The sequence below is a fragment of the Tenrec ecaudatus genome, chromosome 14 (assembly GCF_050624435.1).
Source record: "Tenrec ecaudatus isolate mTenEca1 chromosome 14, mTenEca1.hap1, whole genome shotgun sequence".
Lineage (NCBI taxonomy): Eukaryota > Metazoa > Chordata > Mammalia > Afrosoricida > Tenrecidae > Tenrec > Tenrec ecaudatus.
This window is the reverse complement of record NC_134543.1, coordinates 111,664,052-111,681,720: the sequence shown is the minus strand read 5'-3', so window position 1 is coordinate 111,681,720 and position 17,669 is coordinate 111,664,052. Positions and strand designations below refer to the sequence as shown.

General features: G+C 41.5%; 1 protein-coding gene across 6 annotated transcripts in view; it reads left to right on the top strand.

Moving 5' to 3' along the window:
* GABPB1 (GA binding protein transcription factor subunit beta 1) overlaps positions 1 to 8,655 on the top strand; it is a 79,461-nt gene extending 70,806 nt beyond the window's left edge. For all 6 annotated transcript variants that reach the window (XM_075532363.1, XM_075532364.1, XM_075532361.1 and 3 more), the window contains 2 exons: positions 1,435 to 1,550; positions 7,471 to 8,655. In XM_075532363.1, coding sequence (XP_075388478.1) covers positions 1,435 to 1,550; positions 7,471 to 7,623 — 269 coding nt within the window. In that variant the 3' untranslated portion in view covers positions 7,624 to 8,655. The remainder of the gene's footprint in view (positions 1 to 1,434; positions 1,551 to 7,470) is intronic.
* The last annotated feature ends 9,014 nt before the right edge of the window (positions 8,656 to 17,669 follow it).

Genomic DNA, 17,669 nt, shown 5'->3' with positions numbered 1-17,669 from the left:
ACCATACAGTTCAATAGTTCAGTTGCATTAGATTTGTGCAGTCATCATCACCATCAATTGTAGAATATTTTTCTTTATTGTGCTTATTGTTGTTGTCTCCCCATTTCCCCCAATCTCCTCCCCTGCCAGGGCCCTAGGAAATTTTTAATCTAGATACTGCCTCTATAGATTGACCGATCCTCGATTTCCTATACAGAAACACATTACAAAACAAAGACAGAAAACAGAAACAGCAACAATGAAAAAATGAAACAAAAACCTCAATAGAAAAGAAAACAAACTATTAAATACTGGAGCAAATGAGTCAAAAGCGAGAACAAATGATCAGGTGTTAGCAGTTTAACCTGCCTACATCTGCGCTAATCCTCTTCACAATGCTGTCCGATAGCCAGGCTACTTAGACCCATGCCCTGTCGTCAGAGGGGACTCACCAGATGTTTAATCTACACTGGGGGTCTGCAAATGGATTGGGGGTTTCATTGTCATCCAGAGCCTTTTGCAGCTGGGTGTTCAGAGTTCAAGCTCTACTACCATTCCTTCCCCCAGATTTGGATTGGATTATGTATAGAGCTTGGATCACCCAGGCTGGTGTGCTTCTTCCACATGGACTTGGCTGAGTTACTATAGTCCTTTGAGATGCCCACTTCATTGAAGTTAACTGGCCCAGAAGATTCCCTTGAGAGCCTCCGTTTTCATTGTGCTATTTTTGGTACCTTCACAAGACTAAGACAAGTGTATTTCTGAGAGAACGTTCCTGAGCCAGGGGCTGATTGCAGAGACATTTAAAAACATTTGTGTGTGTGTGTGACAGGAACTTGGGTCCCAGTAACGATACTTTTTTACTTTGGTATTTTCATGTTTTCTTTTCCATAGATGTACATAAGAATAACGAAAAACAACAACAACAAAACTAATAAAAATGATTATCTATGTTAGTATGAGTGAGACCTCTTACCCTCCTTGGCAGTCTAATTATGTCAGTAATTTTGTACCCAAAGCGGTACATTGTTTTACATACAATTTGTTGTTTTATATTGTAGGCCCGTAATTCTTAAGAAATTACTCGTTTTAATCTCTCTAGTAGACGTTCCAGGTATGATAAACTTCTTCTGACAGTTAACGTTTACCCCGAGCCACACTCGGGATTACCGCCAGGGTTAAAGTATGGTTGCTAAATACTGTTTGGATTTTTGCCTAATCAATAAATAATTATTTATTACTCATTGAAATAAATAACCACATACTTTCAGTAATCAGATTACTTTCTGAAAGCAAGAGGTGAGGAAGACAAGTAATTTCTTCATTAAAAGCCAATCAGTCTTTTGAAATTATTGTTTTGGAACATAGAGACTCAGAAATAACTTTTTCCTGAAGCTATTAGAAATGAAGCAGTGTGTATCTATACGTATGAATATGTATTTTTTTTTATTTTAGTATTAACAGTACCAGCAACAGACATAGCTGAAGAAACTGTTATAAGCGAAGAACCACCAGCTAAGAGACAATGTATCGAAATAATTGAAAACCGGGTGGAATCTGCAGAAATAGAAGTAAGGAGTCTTTTACCCGGTGTGTTTTGCTGCAGTCATCAGAAATAAATTCAGTTTGCTTTTCCTTAATTATAATTCTTTGTCCTTTATATTTATTATCAAAAGTACTGTTATGGAATGAAAGTCCATCGTATTTTCATTATGTCTTTTTGTTTTTGCCTTACACATATAGAAACCCATAATAAATAAATAATGAATGACTGAGTGAGTGAAGAATTTGTTTGTCACAAAGTATAGATTAACATTGGATGTTTTTGGTTCTCGCATTTCATCCCTTATTTCCTATTAAACTTAACGTGTCCATTTTCACAAATCGCCAAAAGAAAATTTCGCCCGGTAGGACCACAATTTCTCTTTTCTTTCAAAAATGAAATGTAAATGCCAGATTGGGCTGGGGAATCCTCTTGAAGAAGACTGACATTTGTCAAATTGGCTGTTTTGTAGTATGTGGCAGGTGCCTGGTTATTTAACTGTTAAGTCCTGTAAGGAAATTACATTAGTTTAGATTAGCTATTCAGGATTCAACTTTTTGCCTTTCTTCCAAACTAGTTTATTAAATGTAACTAAACCTCAATTACCTCAGAGTGTTTTCTGATATGACTGTAAATGAAATTATGTCCCTTAAATTCGGTGTCATCTTACAGAACTGGACATAGACCCGACCCTAAAATCAATGAGCTGGATTTGAATCTCGCCTCTTGCCCTTTCTAGGTTTGAGGCGAGTTACCTTTTCATTGTGAGCTTCAGATTTAAGTTCTTCTAAGTTGGCATTTAGAATAGTAATCTCTAGTTTTTAGGGTTTTTTTTTTACAAGATTTGAACGTGTTAACATACTAATATATCTATATTCATTATATGTGATATGTTTGCATAATGAATGTGGGTGAATATTTAGTCATTTTTTGTAAAGGTTCTCTAGTTATACAAAAAGGATTTTAGCAGAAATCATGGAAAGGTACCAATTCTGACAAAAAACAATTAGAAAATATCCTTGCCCAAATTCACTTAAATATAAGAATGGTTTATCTTTGACATTAATCACAAGTAATATTTTATTGAATTAAAAAGGGTCTTGAGAAGTTCATGGTTTAAATAGGAAGTTTGGTAGAATTATGACTTAATGAAGTTATTGAAGGATGTTTGTTTTATTTCTTCAGAACTTACAGTGAACTTAGACATTGAAATGTTTATTCACAGAAAGTGATCCACTGAACAATATTAGCATACTATTAATTAATAATCTTTTTATTGGCTTATATTTTTCTGATAAATCAGAAAAATTTTCCAAGCATATTTTATCTAGTAAAGGATTTTTAAATTACTTGAATTTTTATTGCACAAAAGCTACTCCACACAAGAGATTTTCTTTTGAGAACCGCCATGCAGCCCAGACCTCTCCTTAGGTCAAAGTTCAGCCTGACCCTCCCTTCCGAGATGAGGGGGCAATAATTACAGATAACCAGTGTGCCTTCATGTGTGCAGGCTGACCAGGCCAAAGAGACGGGCCTTTCTGGTAATAAATACATATTTGGCTTGGTATGAAGAAGAGTGTTTCGCTTTGTTTGGATAATTAGCGTTCGCTGGGTGGGATTCTTATTTTCTATCTCAAGAAGGATCCGAGTCAAGCTTGCATGACCAATAAGGCTGTTACAGGCAAGCCGTGGAGCGTAGTTGAGACTAGATGGTAAAGGCCGCCTTCGGATTTAGAATGAAGAGAGGTTCTCATCAAAGTAGGTGATTATTTCCCTCTATCCATGGAGTGCTTCTTTTGTTTTGTTTTCTTAGGTGCCCAGTAAAGGTGTTTGGGGGACAGACTGTCTTACTTGTTCTACGTGACAGCAACTCTGAGGACAGTTTTGATTGTTGTGACTCGAGGCTGGGGGTTGTGGGTGGAGGGTGAGCCTTGACTTGGCATTTACGATGGCGAGACGGGTGGTGCTGCGTGGCAGTCTATACCACCACGCGTTTTCCAGTATAAAGATACTGATACCAAGATTGAGACACCTTGTCGAAAGGGATGGAGAGATGGACTTGTATTGACTCTGCCGTGGCTTTGGTTTCCCTGTGTGTGTCTGTAAGCACCAGGTTGACTGCTGCTGAGAATTTATACATAGGCTTTCCCAACAAAGGATGGAGGCGTTTACCAGTTACCTCTGGGAAAAACGTTCTAAACTGTAGCAAATGCAGTTTTAAGTTCTGTGGCTTCTGTACATTGGTATTATAGCAACACAGGAAATGAAACAGGGCTGTCTTTTGAAGAGGAAGCTAATAAATAACACGACATTTCAATAATTATGTCTTTTTGCCCTGCCTCAACATGACTACATTGAAGATGGATCTGGAAGAAGTGTGCTGTTTACTGATTGCTCCGAGAAGAAAACAGCAGCACTAGCTCATTGTGATCTGAAACGACAGTTCTCGTTTGTACACGTGGGAGGGAGACCATGCAAGTGGCGCATTGGGAGTGTCAGGGTTCCCTCTGTCACCTACTAGTTCTGGGACTTGAGGAAATGCCTCGACATTTTTATTTGCAGTGGAGGGTAGAGATTAAAATATTAGCAAATTTTATCTGCTTGTTTTTAATGAATTAATTACATCCTTGAGCCGGGGCTACACTGGGGTCCTTGCTCTTTAACCTTTTTCTTTCTGTGAGCTGTTAGTATAATGTTTTATAATGTTAGTGTAATGTTTTTTTTTCCCGCCCACTCCCCCCCCCCCGTCCCCACCTAGTGTAATGTTTTACAAGCTAAATAGATGCCCAGAGTTTTAAATGTTTCTGTAATCGTAGCTTTTCTTCATAGCTCTTTTTTTCTGGAGCTCAGGTAGCTACGCCAACTCCTTTGGAAAAGAGTCAGAACATACACCTTTGTTGCTTTATGAGCCTTGCAGTGTCTTACTGTAGCAGGACAACAGCCAGAGACAATGTGGACACAAATGGGCACGGCTCTCTTTCTTTACATAAAGCTTTATTTATAAAAACCTCATTTTAAAAATGTGACCTGTGACAGAAAATTCATGTTTGCACAAAAATAAGTCAGACCGTTTACATATTCTGTTTACTTTCGTCCTTGGGGGATGGTGGCGGATAACAAAAATTATTAAAGAAATAGTCTGAAATTGGCTGCAGGTTTGCACTTTGGTTTATTGACCTTAGGCCAGTTGTTTTAAGCTTTCGTGGTTGGTCTCTGTAGGAGGAAGCAAGGCAAAACTCACAGCACTTAGGTTATAAGGCATTTATAAGGGTTAGATGAGCATGCATGTGAATGGCTGGTCTTAAGTAATACTCAGTAAGGGTCTCTATTCGTATCACCCTTCTACAATTTATCAAAGTCACTAACATGATTTTTGTTCTATTTATAACCAAAGCCAGATGTACAGTTGAGTGTTTGACAGTTACATGTGGAAAAACAATTGCAGCTTGTGAAAACAAAATTCAAATCCAAGGTTTGAAAATTAAAAAGCAAACAAGTCTATCCTTGTCGTTATCACATTGCCTAATCTAATACTCATGGTGTTTGGGTTTCTTTGGAATTTTAGCCTAAGATAGATCTTCCTTGTTACCAAATGGTGGTCATTGCCCACCTTTATTTTTCTTAGGATTCTTCACTGTTAGATTGTTAGGGGAAAGCAATGGTTTGCCTGCACTAGGTGAAAGCCTCTGCACTGTTCAAATGCAGCCTCGGCTGTCAGTCTTTGCATCACCCGGGGGCAGAAGCGAATACCTGCTTGCTTCAAGAGACGCCCCTATGTGCAGTGTGTGTGCAGTCATCGTTGGACGTGGGACTTTGAGCACACAGGGCCTCTGCGTACAATGAGGAGTTAGATTGCTCCTTTGCAGAGATTTCTCTTTCCTTTGAAAAGTAAGATGGAGACAAGGAGGTGCTTCTCCCCAGTGCCTGTCTTCCTGAGGAGTCGATGAAAAGTGGGAAACGCTCATACTCTGAGTCTCAAGGATTAAACAGACTCAAAGGTCTTTGCTTTTTGGGTTTTATAGATTTAGTAATTTAAAAAATGCATTGTAAAGGAGTTTTATTAGCCCAACAGGCAGAAGGGATCTATCTTTTCATTTATATTAAAATACATTCTACTGCTTGAAATAAAAAATTTATAATAAGAAAACTAAGGTTAAACTGTATTTTCTGTTTGACAGTTCACCTCACTCAGTTTACTTGTGTATTATTTTGCTTATGAAGGGGGGGACTTCTAAAAGTTTGTGGGAATTCATTATCTTTTAATTCTATTTTTTTACACGAAATTTTGAAACACCCCCCGCCCCCAGTAAAATACTTAGAAGATGTGTAGAGCTAATCTGTTTCAATATTTCCTACCAAGTTGGACACATTCTTAGTCATTTAAAAATTTTTTGCTATCAAGGAATCATTTTTGGCACATGAAAATTTAAAACATATGCATGGCTCTGAGTCCTTCTGTGGCCGGCTTCCGTCCCTGGAGAACAGCATCCAGCCCCACAACCCCACCGCAACCATCCGTCAGAGTGTTCAAAAACCTGCAGTGGGCCCTGCCAGGGGCTCACTTCCTTACACGAGGTGCCTGGTCTGACTTGCTCCTGCTTTGTCCCCTTACCTGGAGTTGGGTAAAAGGTGAGAAGAAGGTGGCAGGGGAGAAGAGACAGCAGGAAGGGGCGTGGTCAGCACTAATATTAGAGATCAGGGACGCTCATTTCTCAACTTGTACATTTTTGTATCACTAAGATTTGTGGCTGAAATAGTCACTTCTACAGCTCGTGGAGTTATGCGAAAAAGAAGTCTCTGATGCGGCTGCATTTCCAGAGTGGGGCAGGGGCAGAGGAAGGCACGAGGACCGGATCTGCTTTTCCTTGTGAACCATATAAATAAGGAAAGTGGGAAGGACATTGGTGCTCACAGTGGGCAATGCACTGTCTTCCCCGCGAGGCTGCTGAGCCCTCACTGTCAGTTCTTTCCTTCTGGTCACTTGTCCACGGGGAGCCTGGCCTTTCTATCCCTAGTAATTCTCCTCAGACCATGAACTCCACCCGAAGGTCCTGGCCGCCCGCCCCTGTAATGGAATGGCGGCTTCACCTTGGAGTTCTTTCCTGAGGGTGTGCAGGTTGCAGTGTTTGTTCCTGTGCTCCACCATAAGAGAGGGGTTCTTTGAAATGCCCTCTCCAGGCAACTAGAGAGCAGGAGGGCGGGGAAGCGATTTCCATGCTTGTTGGACTAGATTTGTATTTTAACCCTTGGTTTATTAAGTAGTTTAATCACATATATTTTATATGAGTATCATTTTAGTGGGGCAGAGTTGAGATATTTGGTTGATTAAAAAATAATTTTAATGACAGAAAAACACTAATCACGATTTACGTGTTTCATCTTTATGATGAGGAATGTAGATTTAAAAACGAATATCAGAATCTCATATGCCCGATTTTCTCACTGTATAAAGGTGGGAAAACGATAATCATTCAGAGCATAATTTTTCTTCACCTGTAAAATGGACAGATCTAAGAGACTTGTTATTAGAAGTCACATCATTTTAGTCATATAATAGCTACTCAATAAAATAATCAGTTATTTTGTAGCTATTGCCTTTACCCAAATATATAGAGGTATGAAGAGTTAGGGTTATATGTCTCCCCCACATCCTTCAAACGTCACTAAAGATTCAGATAACCAATTTGTGTTCATTTTGTTCATCTTATTTCTCATTCGGAAATAATTTCTTGGAGCTCAGAATCTGCCATCATTGTGTCATAGCATAGGGTCCCTAATGCAGGGTTTAATGGTCTCTGAATTGGTTGAAATGACAAGCTGTCCAGGAAACTTCAGTAGAGTGCCAGCTTTGAACTGCTTCCAGCTTACTGGAAGCTTGCATGCATGTGTGTGTTAATCAAGTACTCATGCAGGAGTTAAAAATAAACCTTTTTTTTTTTTTTAACTAGGAGAGAGAAGCTCTTCAGAAACAGCTGGATGAAGCAAACCGAGAAGCACAAAAATACCGGCAGCAGCTTCTAAAGAAAGAACAGGAGGCAGAAGCCTATAGGCAGAAATTAGAAGCCATGACTCGTCTTCAGACCCACAAAGAAGCCGTCTAGTCGAAGCTGTGACTGCTGTTTGATTTTTACTTCTGGTCCGGCAAGCATACAATCGGAACTGTACACAGCACGGGTACAGTCATGGGGTTACAGGACGAGAGAAGAGACTACAGGTCGGACGGACATCAAGCCATGAGCTCTGAATTCTTGTAACATAGAAACTTAAGAAGTGAAATGTATTTAAAACAGAATTCTGTAAATAGGTTTTTGTTTTGTTTTTTACAGTTCCAAATGAGTTGATAAAGACTGCTTATGAGATCCCCAAAAAAAACACAACAAGCCGCTGTTTTTGTGAATTCTTTCTGATTTTAGTATGAACCTTAATTTCTCAGAAACAGAACAGTTTTAAGGGTGATGGTTGTGGATTAGACCAAATGTGTATAATTATGTGGTGGACTGACGCTGGAACCTCTCCCGTAGGTGGAAACTGCTCTGTGAAGAGGCGTTCTCCTCGGGAAATCTTTGCACAGCTTAAAGTTGTCTCAGATTCTCTGAAAACATTTTTTTTAGAAAGGAAAACTTTTATATTTGTTCACTTTCTGCTACACCCAAGTAGATTTACATGTATATGAAGCAAATATTTTTTAAATTTTATGTCTGTACATATTTTGCATGTTTTCTAATTTCAGAGCGCATCGTTTGCATCGGTATTTTTCCCACGGAGCTGAAAGTTCGTAAGGGGCGGGGGGACGTGGACAGGCTATTAGTGTCTAGACCATTGAAATGAAGTAAGCTAGCAGATAGTTGTATTGGAGGGACAATGTTCTTAGAAGGAGCAGCTTACACGAGGGAACTTGAATTTGCAAAATCTCTGCTTTTTGGAGAATTTTGTAGAGGGGCGTGAACCTGTATTCTGTGCCTGCCATCATGATTCCCACACGGAAGCACTTTAAGGCACTGGATTTCATGATAATGTTTTTCGGGAAGAAACTCGATGCGTACGGGCTTCGAAAATACTCCCTGGACTCATTTCCTCCCCAGGAGATTATTCTAAAGGAATTAAAATTTTAAAAAAGGAAAAAAAAAAGAAAAGTTTTTTGTATGTAGAACAAGAGCTTTTTGGACCATGGTGACGCTTTAGCTGTGTCTACCCTAACTTTCCCCTCCCTGCTGTGACTCATCCCAAGATTGTTCAGTCCCAGAGTACGGACTCTTAACTCTGCCACATAATTCTTTATGTTTTTTGTAAAACATAACTTCAGTCCTCACCCCCAAGCACACGCTCCTTGCTTTATTATTTTCAACGTGTTTTATTGCTTTATGAAAATGTTTATCTACTCGTAAAACCCCTCTAGGTTATCTATACTGTATAAAGAAGCAATTACCCTTAAAACTGTACGCTGGTCTACTTTTCTATTTTACAATTAAATATCTTTTCCACATATGTTCAGTGTAGACTTAAATTCTTGACTACATCTTCATCATTTACTCCTGATTTACCATCCCGATTCTGTGTATTTGAAAATATTAGATTGCCTTTACACGGCATCTCAAAATCCCGGCGGTAACTTGAGTTTATTTGTTCGTGGAAGGTAACCCATCTTACTGGAATGATCAGTAGAACTGTTGATGTCATGCCACGTGTTTGGACAGCCGTTTGCTATGTGGCAACTGTCCAGGAGGCTTTAGGGTCAATTTCAGAACCGAGGGGAGGTACTTTTGGGTAAGGGCTGAGCTGCTAACTGCAAGGTGGGTTTAGACTCACAAGGGCTCGACGGGGACCGGTGAGACCGTTACTCTCGTGAGGACTTAGTCTCTGCTGCTGCGATTCTGAATGGACTCAATGGCAGTGGGTTTGGATCAGGAAGATAAAAATCCTCACTTTTCCATTATATTTGATACGTATTATAAATTAGCTAAAACTACATGTTTTATAAACCCGTGTGTATTTTCAGTAGCATCAAGCAAATGTTTGCAATTCTGAAAAAACTAGAGCTTTAAAAAAAATTTTTAGAGGCAAAATATATATAGAGGCATTTGTTAGTCAGGGTGTTCTTATAGTAATATGGTGCCCTGACATGGAAAAGAAAACACTGTTGGTGCAGAGAGGAGCCATACGCCCACACCGCGTGTAGCCACTTGGGGGTTTTACTGTGAGACCAGGCTGGCCTGGTGGCACCTTAGAAAAGCGCTGGAAATAAGCTTCTGGAAGTTAATTTTGTGGCTTTGACACTCCCGTCGTTTGTTCTGCTAGAGATCTTATCCGTATAAAAACTTCTGATCTAACAACTAACAGAGTTGAAAGAAAATTGGAAGTTAAAAGCAATCTATGGCAGCTGTTCGTTAGGATTGAGTCGATTCCAACTCCGCGTGCGCAGAGAAGAATCGTTCCCTAGGATTTCCAAGACCGTGTGCCCTTTTCCAAGCGGATCACCAGGCCTGCCGTGGGAGATGCCATTGGGCAGGTGTGAATCAGCCACTGTTGGTCAAAGTAGTGAAGGTCCTCACAGTCTGAGCTGCTCACGGACTCCCACGCTGAAGCTTTGAGGAAGACATGCAGCTCTCTGAAGAGAAGGTAGTGAACTTGTCCTGTTGTCGGACTGTTCCATTGCACTTTTTTATTCCTGACTTAACACTTGAGTCACTGAGGCAGCGCCCTGGTTCTGTGGTGGTGATGAGTTGGGCTTCAATCCTCAAGATCAGCAGTTTGAATTCACCATGTGTTCCTTGGGAGAAAGGGCTTTCAGCGCCCATAAAGAGATGCAGTCTCAGAAAGCCACAGGGGCCGCTCTACTCTGTCCGAAAGGGCCGGCATTGACTTGATGGCAGTGGCTTTGGTTTTTGAGTCAGTAACTATATGAATTAGTAAAATTTGGATTTTATATAATTAAATTGGAAATAAGCTTCCCTTTTTAATTTTAACTTTCACACTGTTGGCAGGTGGGATGGAAAAAGTTTTGGACTTTTTTTTTTGGTAGTTTCATAGGTTTTCTGAGGAGAGCATTATAAAGAACCGACAATTCAAGAATATGAATTACCTGGAAGTCAACAAAAGGATGATTAAGAAAACAAGGGCAAACAGTTGGAGGATCAATAATTCTCTATTGCAAAAGGAGCGGCTGTTGGCCCAGATCAGAGATGAAATTTGGAAGTTTCTAGAAGCCACTAAGAATGAAGAGACGATGTGCCAAAACCCTTGGGACATAGCAAAGACATTTACCAGAGGAAGACTGATAGCAGGACATGTACGCATGGAAAAGGAAGCGAGATTTATGGTTGATGTGCTGGCACAAAACTGACAGCAATTAGAGCAGAGTCAACAGGACAATCCTAATAGCAAAAGGGAAGAATAAAAATCAGGGCAGAAATACAGGAGAGGGAAAAAAACTATGGAAAAAATTAATGCAGTTCACAGTTGAATTTTTGAAGGGATTAACAGAATCGACAGTCCGCTGGCAAAGAATATGAAATAACATGGAAGTTAGCGTGGAAATTCCCAGGCACGTGTTTCCACTGCCTAGCAATGGATTTGTCCTCAGAAGTCATTTGGCTGCTACATTGATGCCTAATTACATCCATTGATGTGCAAACACCTGGAGTGACCCTTCCCCACCAGGGTTTTGAGAGAATCAAGCTCAACTGCCCTAAGCCTCAAGCCTCCCTTTGTAATGACATACTTTCTCCCATAGTAAACGTACATCTAGAAGGGCATGAATTATGTACTGCCCACACACGGAGGCCTTCAGTGCCTGGATTGCTTCATTGTTTGGTTCAAATTTAACATTTGCTGCTCTGTTTCAGATTTTAGGCTGCTCTGCGGTTTTCATCATCTCAGCTGACAGCTGACTCATCTGTGCAGATGCTCGGTCCCGAACTCTTCACTGGTGGGTTACTCAGGTCCTGCCACCTGTATGCCCATGAAGAACTTGCGATGCCACGTCCTCTCATGGATCCTTAGGAGTGAATGCATTCTGTCCATTTTTTTTAAATACAAAGGGCAAAAGAACAGTTGTGGCCTTAAGCCTGTGAATACATGACTCTAGTTCTTGATGAAGGTGGAGGGGTGAGATTTGAGGAACTTAGGCATTTAAAAGAACAGAATTACCGAAGGGAATAAGTATGACCCGGGCCCTGTGTCACGGGGTTGATTGCAACTCCCAGTGATCCTGTCTGGCAGAGTAGAGCTGCCTCAGAGGGTGGGTATACCAGGAGCAAACCGCCACATCTTTCTACAGGGCCAGTGTCTGGCTGGAATATCAGGAAGTCTGCTGTGTTACCCAAGGCTCTTTCGGTACATAGGACACCCCATGTAATTGTGGGAAAATTCCGTTTTCTTTCAGTCCAATGTTCACATACTTAGTGAAGACCCTTCATGCTTGTTTGTAATAAAAATGTGCATGGAAGTTTATTCAAAGCCTCCTGCTAATGAGAATCTGTGCCGGTTGGGTGCTGCTTTAACAAGGTCATTTGTGGTGTTCTGCATTGAAAAGTGCCCATAACAAGAACACACGAGTTAATAGAAATGCAATAGACCCTCTAGGGGTCTAGACTGAAAACGAAAAATCCAAAGGCTGCCGTCAAGTTGATGCTGACTCATAGTGACCCTACAGGACTAGACCTGCCCCTGTGCCTTTCTGAGAGGTCAACTCTTTACATGTGTAAGAGCCCTGACAGCTTTCTTTCAGGGAGTGGCTGATGGTTTGAAACTGTTGACTGTAAGGGTCAGTGCCCAGCTGTCGCCACTGCACCCTGGTGGCAGACAGACAGCGGCTTTTCCATTAGACTGACAACACTGATTTTTCTTGAAGTACTCTCTACAAAGTTCGTTCCTCATAAAATCTAGAAGATCTTTTGTGCTTTCCTACCTGGAAAACCTGGAGACCAGACTCAACAACATACAATGTATCAAGTAGAAAAAGCCCTTTAGCAGCGGAAACTGCAAGAACAACGATAGGAACCTTTGTAGCCATATGGATGGGTTCCCAAGGCATTGGCTTTTGTAGGAAATGAAATTTAAAATTGTTTATCTTCACTTGGGGTCTACTGAATAAATAACTCCTTTCATCATGTCAGAGCAACTGAGGAATGGGCTAACTGATAGAGTTGTTTTTTCATTCCGTGGTATTTACCGGCCCTGGGTTTCATTATAGATAGCCGGTCCGTTGTCGTTTTTAATGATGTTCGCTATTTGCTTTCTCTGTTCAAGGAGAACACCCTGAAGCCCATGGGTTCGTTTTGACGTAAGCACTCTGAATTAATCTTCAGATGACTCTGTGTAGCCCATGACGGAAAACCATCAGCACAGAGAAAAGGTCACATGGTTTTGGTTCCAACCACAATTTTGATAGCAATATATTTGTGATTTTTAAAAAATAAAACGATTTTTCAAATTCTAACACACATGAGATTTTTGATGATTTTGATACTCTGAGTGCCTTTAAAAAATTCCACTTTAATAATAATCACCATCCAGTATTGAATGTAATTTGAATATAGTTCCCAGGAGCACTTGCTTTTTTTAGCTAAGTATCAGAACCCCCAACATTGCCCTGTGCTTTTTTTTTTTTTTACCAACAGATAAATCAATTTATTAAAATAGTTGATTTAAGCATCTGCAATGGTGACTTCAACCTCTACTCCAGGCTCAATACTGATGGAAGTGATCTGCTTCACTATCTCAGATGGACTGTGCAAGTCAATGAGACGCTTGTGGATCCTCATCTGGAATCGATCCCAGGTCTTAGAACCTTCTCCACAGGGAGTTTTCCTGGTCGTAATTCTCAGTCTTGGTAGGCATCCTAACTGGTCCCTTCACTTTCAGGTGTTTCTCCTTAGCCCCTCTGATCAAGTCAGCACGCACTTTCTCCAAGGATTTCACGTTGCGGCTGGTCAGAGTAATTCTAATTCGGTGAATGGCCACCTCTGGTTCCACAGGTGTCTTTCCGGTGTCCTTAAATGCCATGGCGGCGGGGTGCTTCCTGACCGACTTGTTCCTAAGCGAGAGCGAACAGCGGTGAGTCAGGAATGGGAGCTGGGGGACAAGCACGGCGGGACGACGGCCGCGTCTTCCTCAAAGAGCTGCCCTGTGCTTTTGAAAGGATTTGACCTGGTCTCTGGTAGTCTATCCACCATGTTTTATTAATTGCCTTCTCACTTTTTATTTGAGTGGTTGATCTAATGTGCGTGCTTGATTCCTGTGGCAGTAAGCTCCATTGTTCTTTGTGTAGCTGGTTCTCCGGAGGAAGCTGCACTTCCATTTCCTTCCAGCACGGAGCCTCTCTTAGAATGACCTTGTTGTTTTCGTAAATCATTTTAGTGGGGGCTCTTATAACTCATCACCATTCATCCATCCATCCATTGTGTCAAGCACATTTGTATGTTTGTTGCCACCATTGTTCTCAAAACTTTTACTTGAGCCTTTGGGTTCAGCTCAGTTTTTTCCCCTCCCTCCCCAACCCCCTCCCTCACGAACCCTTGATAATTTATTTTTTCATGTCTTACACTGTCCGATGTCTCCCTTCACCCACTTTTCTGTTGTCTGTCCCCCAGGAAGGGGGTTTTATGTAGATCATTGTGATCGGTTCCCCTTTCTCCCCCACCTTCCCCTTACTCTCCTGGTAGCTGTACTCATTGGTCCTGAGGGGTTTATCAGTCCTGGAATCCCTATGTTTCCAGCTCTGATCTGTACCCATGTCTATGCTCTGTTCTAGCTGGATTTTTAAGGTAGAATTGGGATCATGATCATGGAGGTGGGGTGGAGGAGGAAGCATTAAAGAACTAGAGGAAAATTGTATGTTTTATTGGTGCTATACTGCACCCTGACTCGCTCATCTCCTCCCTGAGACCCTTCTGTAAGGGGATGTCCAGTTGCCTACATAGGGGCTTTGGATCCCCACTCCCCCCTCATTCACGATGATATGATTTTTTGTTCTTTGTTGCCTGATACCTGATCCCATCGACACCTCATGATCACACAGGCTGGTGTGCTTCCATGTGGCCTTGTTGCTTCTGAGCTAGATGGCCACTTGTGTGTCTTCAAGCCTTTAAGACCCCAGATGCTATATCTTTTGATAGCTGGGCACCATCCGTTTTCTTCACCACACTTGCTTATCCACCTATTTTGTCTTCAGCGATCTTGTCGGGAAGGTGAGCATCACAGAATGCCGTAGTGTTAGAACAAAGTGTTCTTGTGTTAAAGGAGTACTTGAGCTGAGGCCCAATGTCCATCTGCAACCTTAATTCTTAACATATGGATATGAGTACATAGTTCTATTCTCCTCTCACATATATATACATACACACACATAAACACATATACATATATATTTACCCCTCTCATTCTATATATACTTACATATGTATGTGCCTATATTTAGGCCTCTAAATGTCCTTTGCCTCCTGGTTCTTCTATTTCCTGTTTACTTCCCTCTTGTCCCACCATCATGTTTGGCCTTCATTTGGGTTTAGTAATTCCTCGCTGCTACATTGCCCTTGACTGAGCCCCACTAGGCATCCTACAACCTTCCTTCCATTAATTTTAGTTCACTTGTTGTTCCCTTGTCCCTGGGTTGGTTCCCCACCCTCTTTCTTTCTCCCACCTCCCCTTTTCCTATATCCTTCCGAACCATTGGTCCTGGTTTTTTTTTCCCTTATAAATCAAGATCTGTATTCTTTTGTTGTTATACATGAAAATCAACCAATTCTTTCATCTTAGATGGCTGCTCACAGTTTTGTTTTTTTAAAGCTCTCAGGCACTATACAACCTACTAGGAGGCAGAGCAAAAATACCAAAATGTAGCAAGCAAATTATCGGAAAAGTTCCACCAAACTAGAACACTATCTTTCCTGGAAAGTAAATCCCACAAAGTTTCAGGTTTCGCACCTCCATCATATATGACTGGCTGCTGGCAAATCCTGAGCCTGAGAGTCTTTTAATAGTTCTACTGTAGGAGGAACTATTAATATCATGGATTACCCAAGACTAAGCTGGAAAGGCTTCTACAATCAAAGCAGCTGCTACTATAGCTTTTAAACCAGTGGTTCTCAATTTTCCTAATGCAGCGACCCTTTAATACAGTTCCTCATGTGGTGGTGACCCCCAACCATAACATTATTTTCATTGCTTCTTCATAACTCATTTTGCTACTGTTATGAATCGGGCAACCCCTGTAAAAGGGTCGTTTGACCCCCAAAGGGGTCGTGACCCACAGGTTGAAAACCACTGTTTTAAGCAGTCTTTAAAGGCTTGAACTACTAAATCTAATTTCTAGCTCCATCAAGGAATAGTTCCCAAGATCCTTTGTGTTCCTAAACGGATACTTTTAGGGCTTAGCTGCACTTTTTATGTATGAGAAGCCAGAAAGGTTCATCATAATTTGGAAGGTCCAAGTCAGGTGCATTATGCATTACTATGATTTTTTTTAGGTCTATAAAGGTTTGTTTATTTCTACATGAACTCTAGCAGGTTAGCTAGGCTTCTTATTGGCACCTCAGAGCTCCCAAGAGAAAAAGCAGAAATGGCCACACTTTCTGGATAGATACGTCCAGAAATGTCACCACATCATTCCTATAGGTAGGCCCAGCCCAGGTCCAAGAAGAGCACACTCCACAAGGCTCCTGAGTGCCCCAGTGTCACAGACAGACATACCCAGTGCCATGGAAAAGCAACTATAGGTGGCAAAAGTAGAAGTTGCGAGTGGCATTGGGAAGCTGAAGTTGCTTATGAGAACTGGCGTAGGCACGTGTCAGATGAAGAAATAGAGGCCCTCCCTGTCCTCCCCTCGCCTGTGTGTATTTCTGTAAAGGGGAAGTAGGAAGATGGCCCCAGGATCGACGACTACTTGAGTAAAAGAAGGTAGAAAAGATCCCCGAGCTAATTATGACCATGATGACAGCCCTTCTGGATATGATTGAACTATTGAGTTGTATTTTCATTATAGCTCAGTTAAAAAGAAAAGTGGTAACAGTGTCTCGCGAACCAGCTGTGCTCGGTCTGATCCAACTTCCTGAGCCCTCATCTTCATTTATGTGGCAATTTTGAGAACTATGATTTAACATCATTTTGGATCAGAGATGGAGATTCTTTTCCACTCTGCGTGAAGCAACAAGGTCCGGGTTCTAATGACTCAAGAGTTTCCTATATAACCACTTCCAGGAGTGAAAGTGATGTGGATCCCCTCCCTCTCTCCCTCCTTCTCCCCACCCCCCTAGTTAAGCTTACATCTAGTCCGGGTCTCTAGTGTCTGTGCTTTGCCCTACCCTCCAATGCCCCAGTCACAACAAATGCCTCAAAGCAAGACACCAGCAAGCACAAGGCCTCTGTTTCACAGGACCAACAGGGGTGCTGCTCAGTCAGAGTCCAATTTCATTTTTACCAGTGCGAGTGATTTTCAGAACCTATTTGTACTTCCTACCGCCGAAGCGTTTTTATTGCTTGGAGGAAGTCATGGAGGTCAAGACTAGAGTTTATTATTGAGAGAGCTGCACCAGTGTCTGGCAAAGCTTCACAGGTTTCCTCACTGACAGTGATTTGTGATTCTGCTTTGGAACTTGGAGGAATTGAGGGTAGAGGGGTGCTGTGCAGTTTCTTAGCGAAAACGTCAGTTTGACAAATATTTTTCATGGGAGTTCGTTTTTGGTTCATTTGATCCCATTTTTTGGACTTGAATACATGACCTTGTCGTGGTCCATGTCGTTTGCGCTGCTAGACAGCGCCTTTCTTCCTTCACTGGTGCGTTTACGATGGAGGCACGGGACATGGCAGGTGGGGGGTTGTGAGAAAGAGATCGGTCGTTAGATATGTCCTGGCCGTTGGGGCAAATGCAGTGTTATTTACTTACTTGTTCGTTTCCCTTTGTCACCTTCGACTGTTTCCTCCAACTGTGCATCCAGTTTAAGACTTGCCTAACGGTGCTGCTTCTGATTCTAGTTTCTCTATTTTTCCTGAGGTACTTGGCAGAAGGGAATTGGACTGATGGATTAGGACAGGTCCTGCTCACTTTTTAACAGAGAGATATTCATCTACTCTGGGTCAGGATACCAGTTAGACTTGGAACCATTTATGTGGTCTTTCCTGATCAAGGTCCATCAATCAAAAAGTGTCTGAG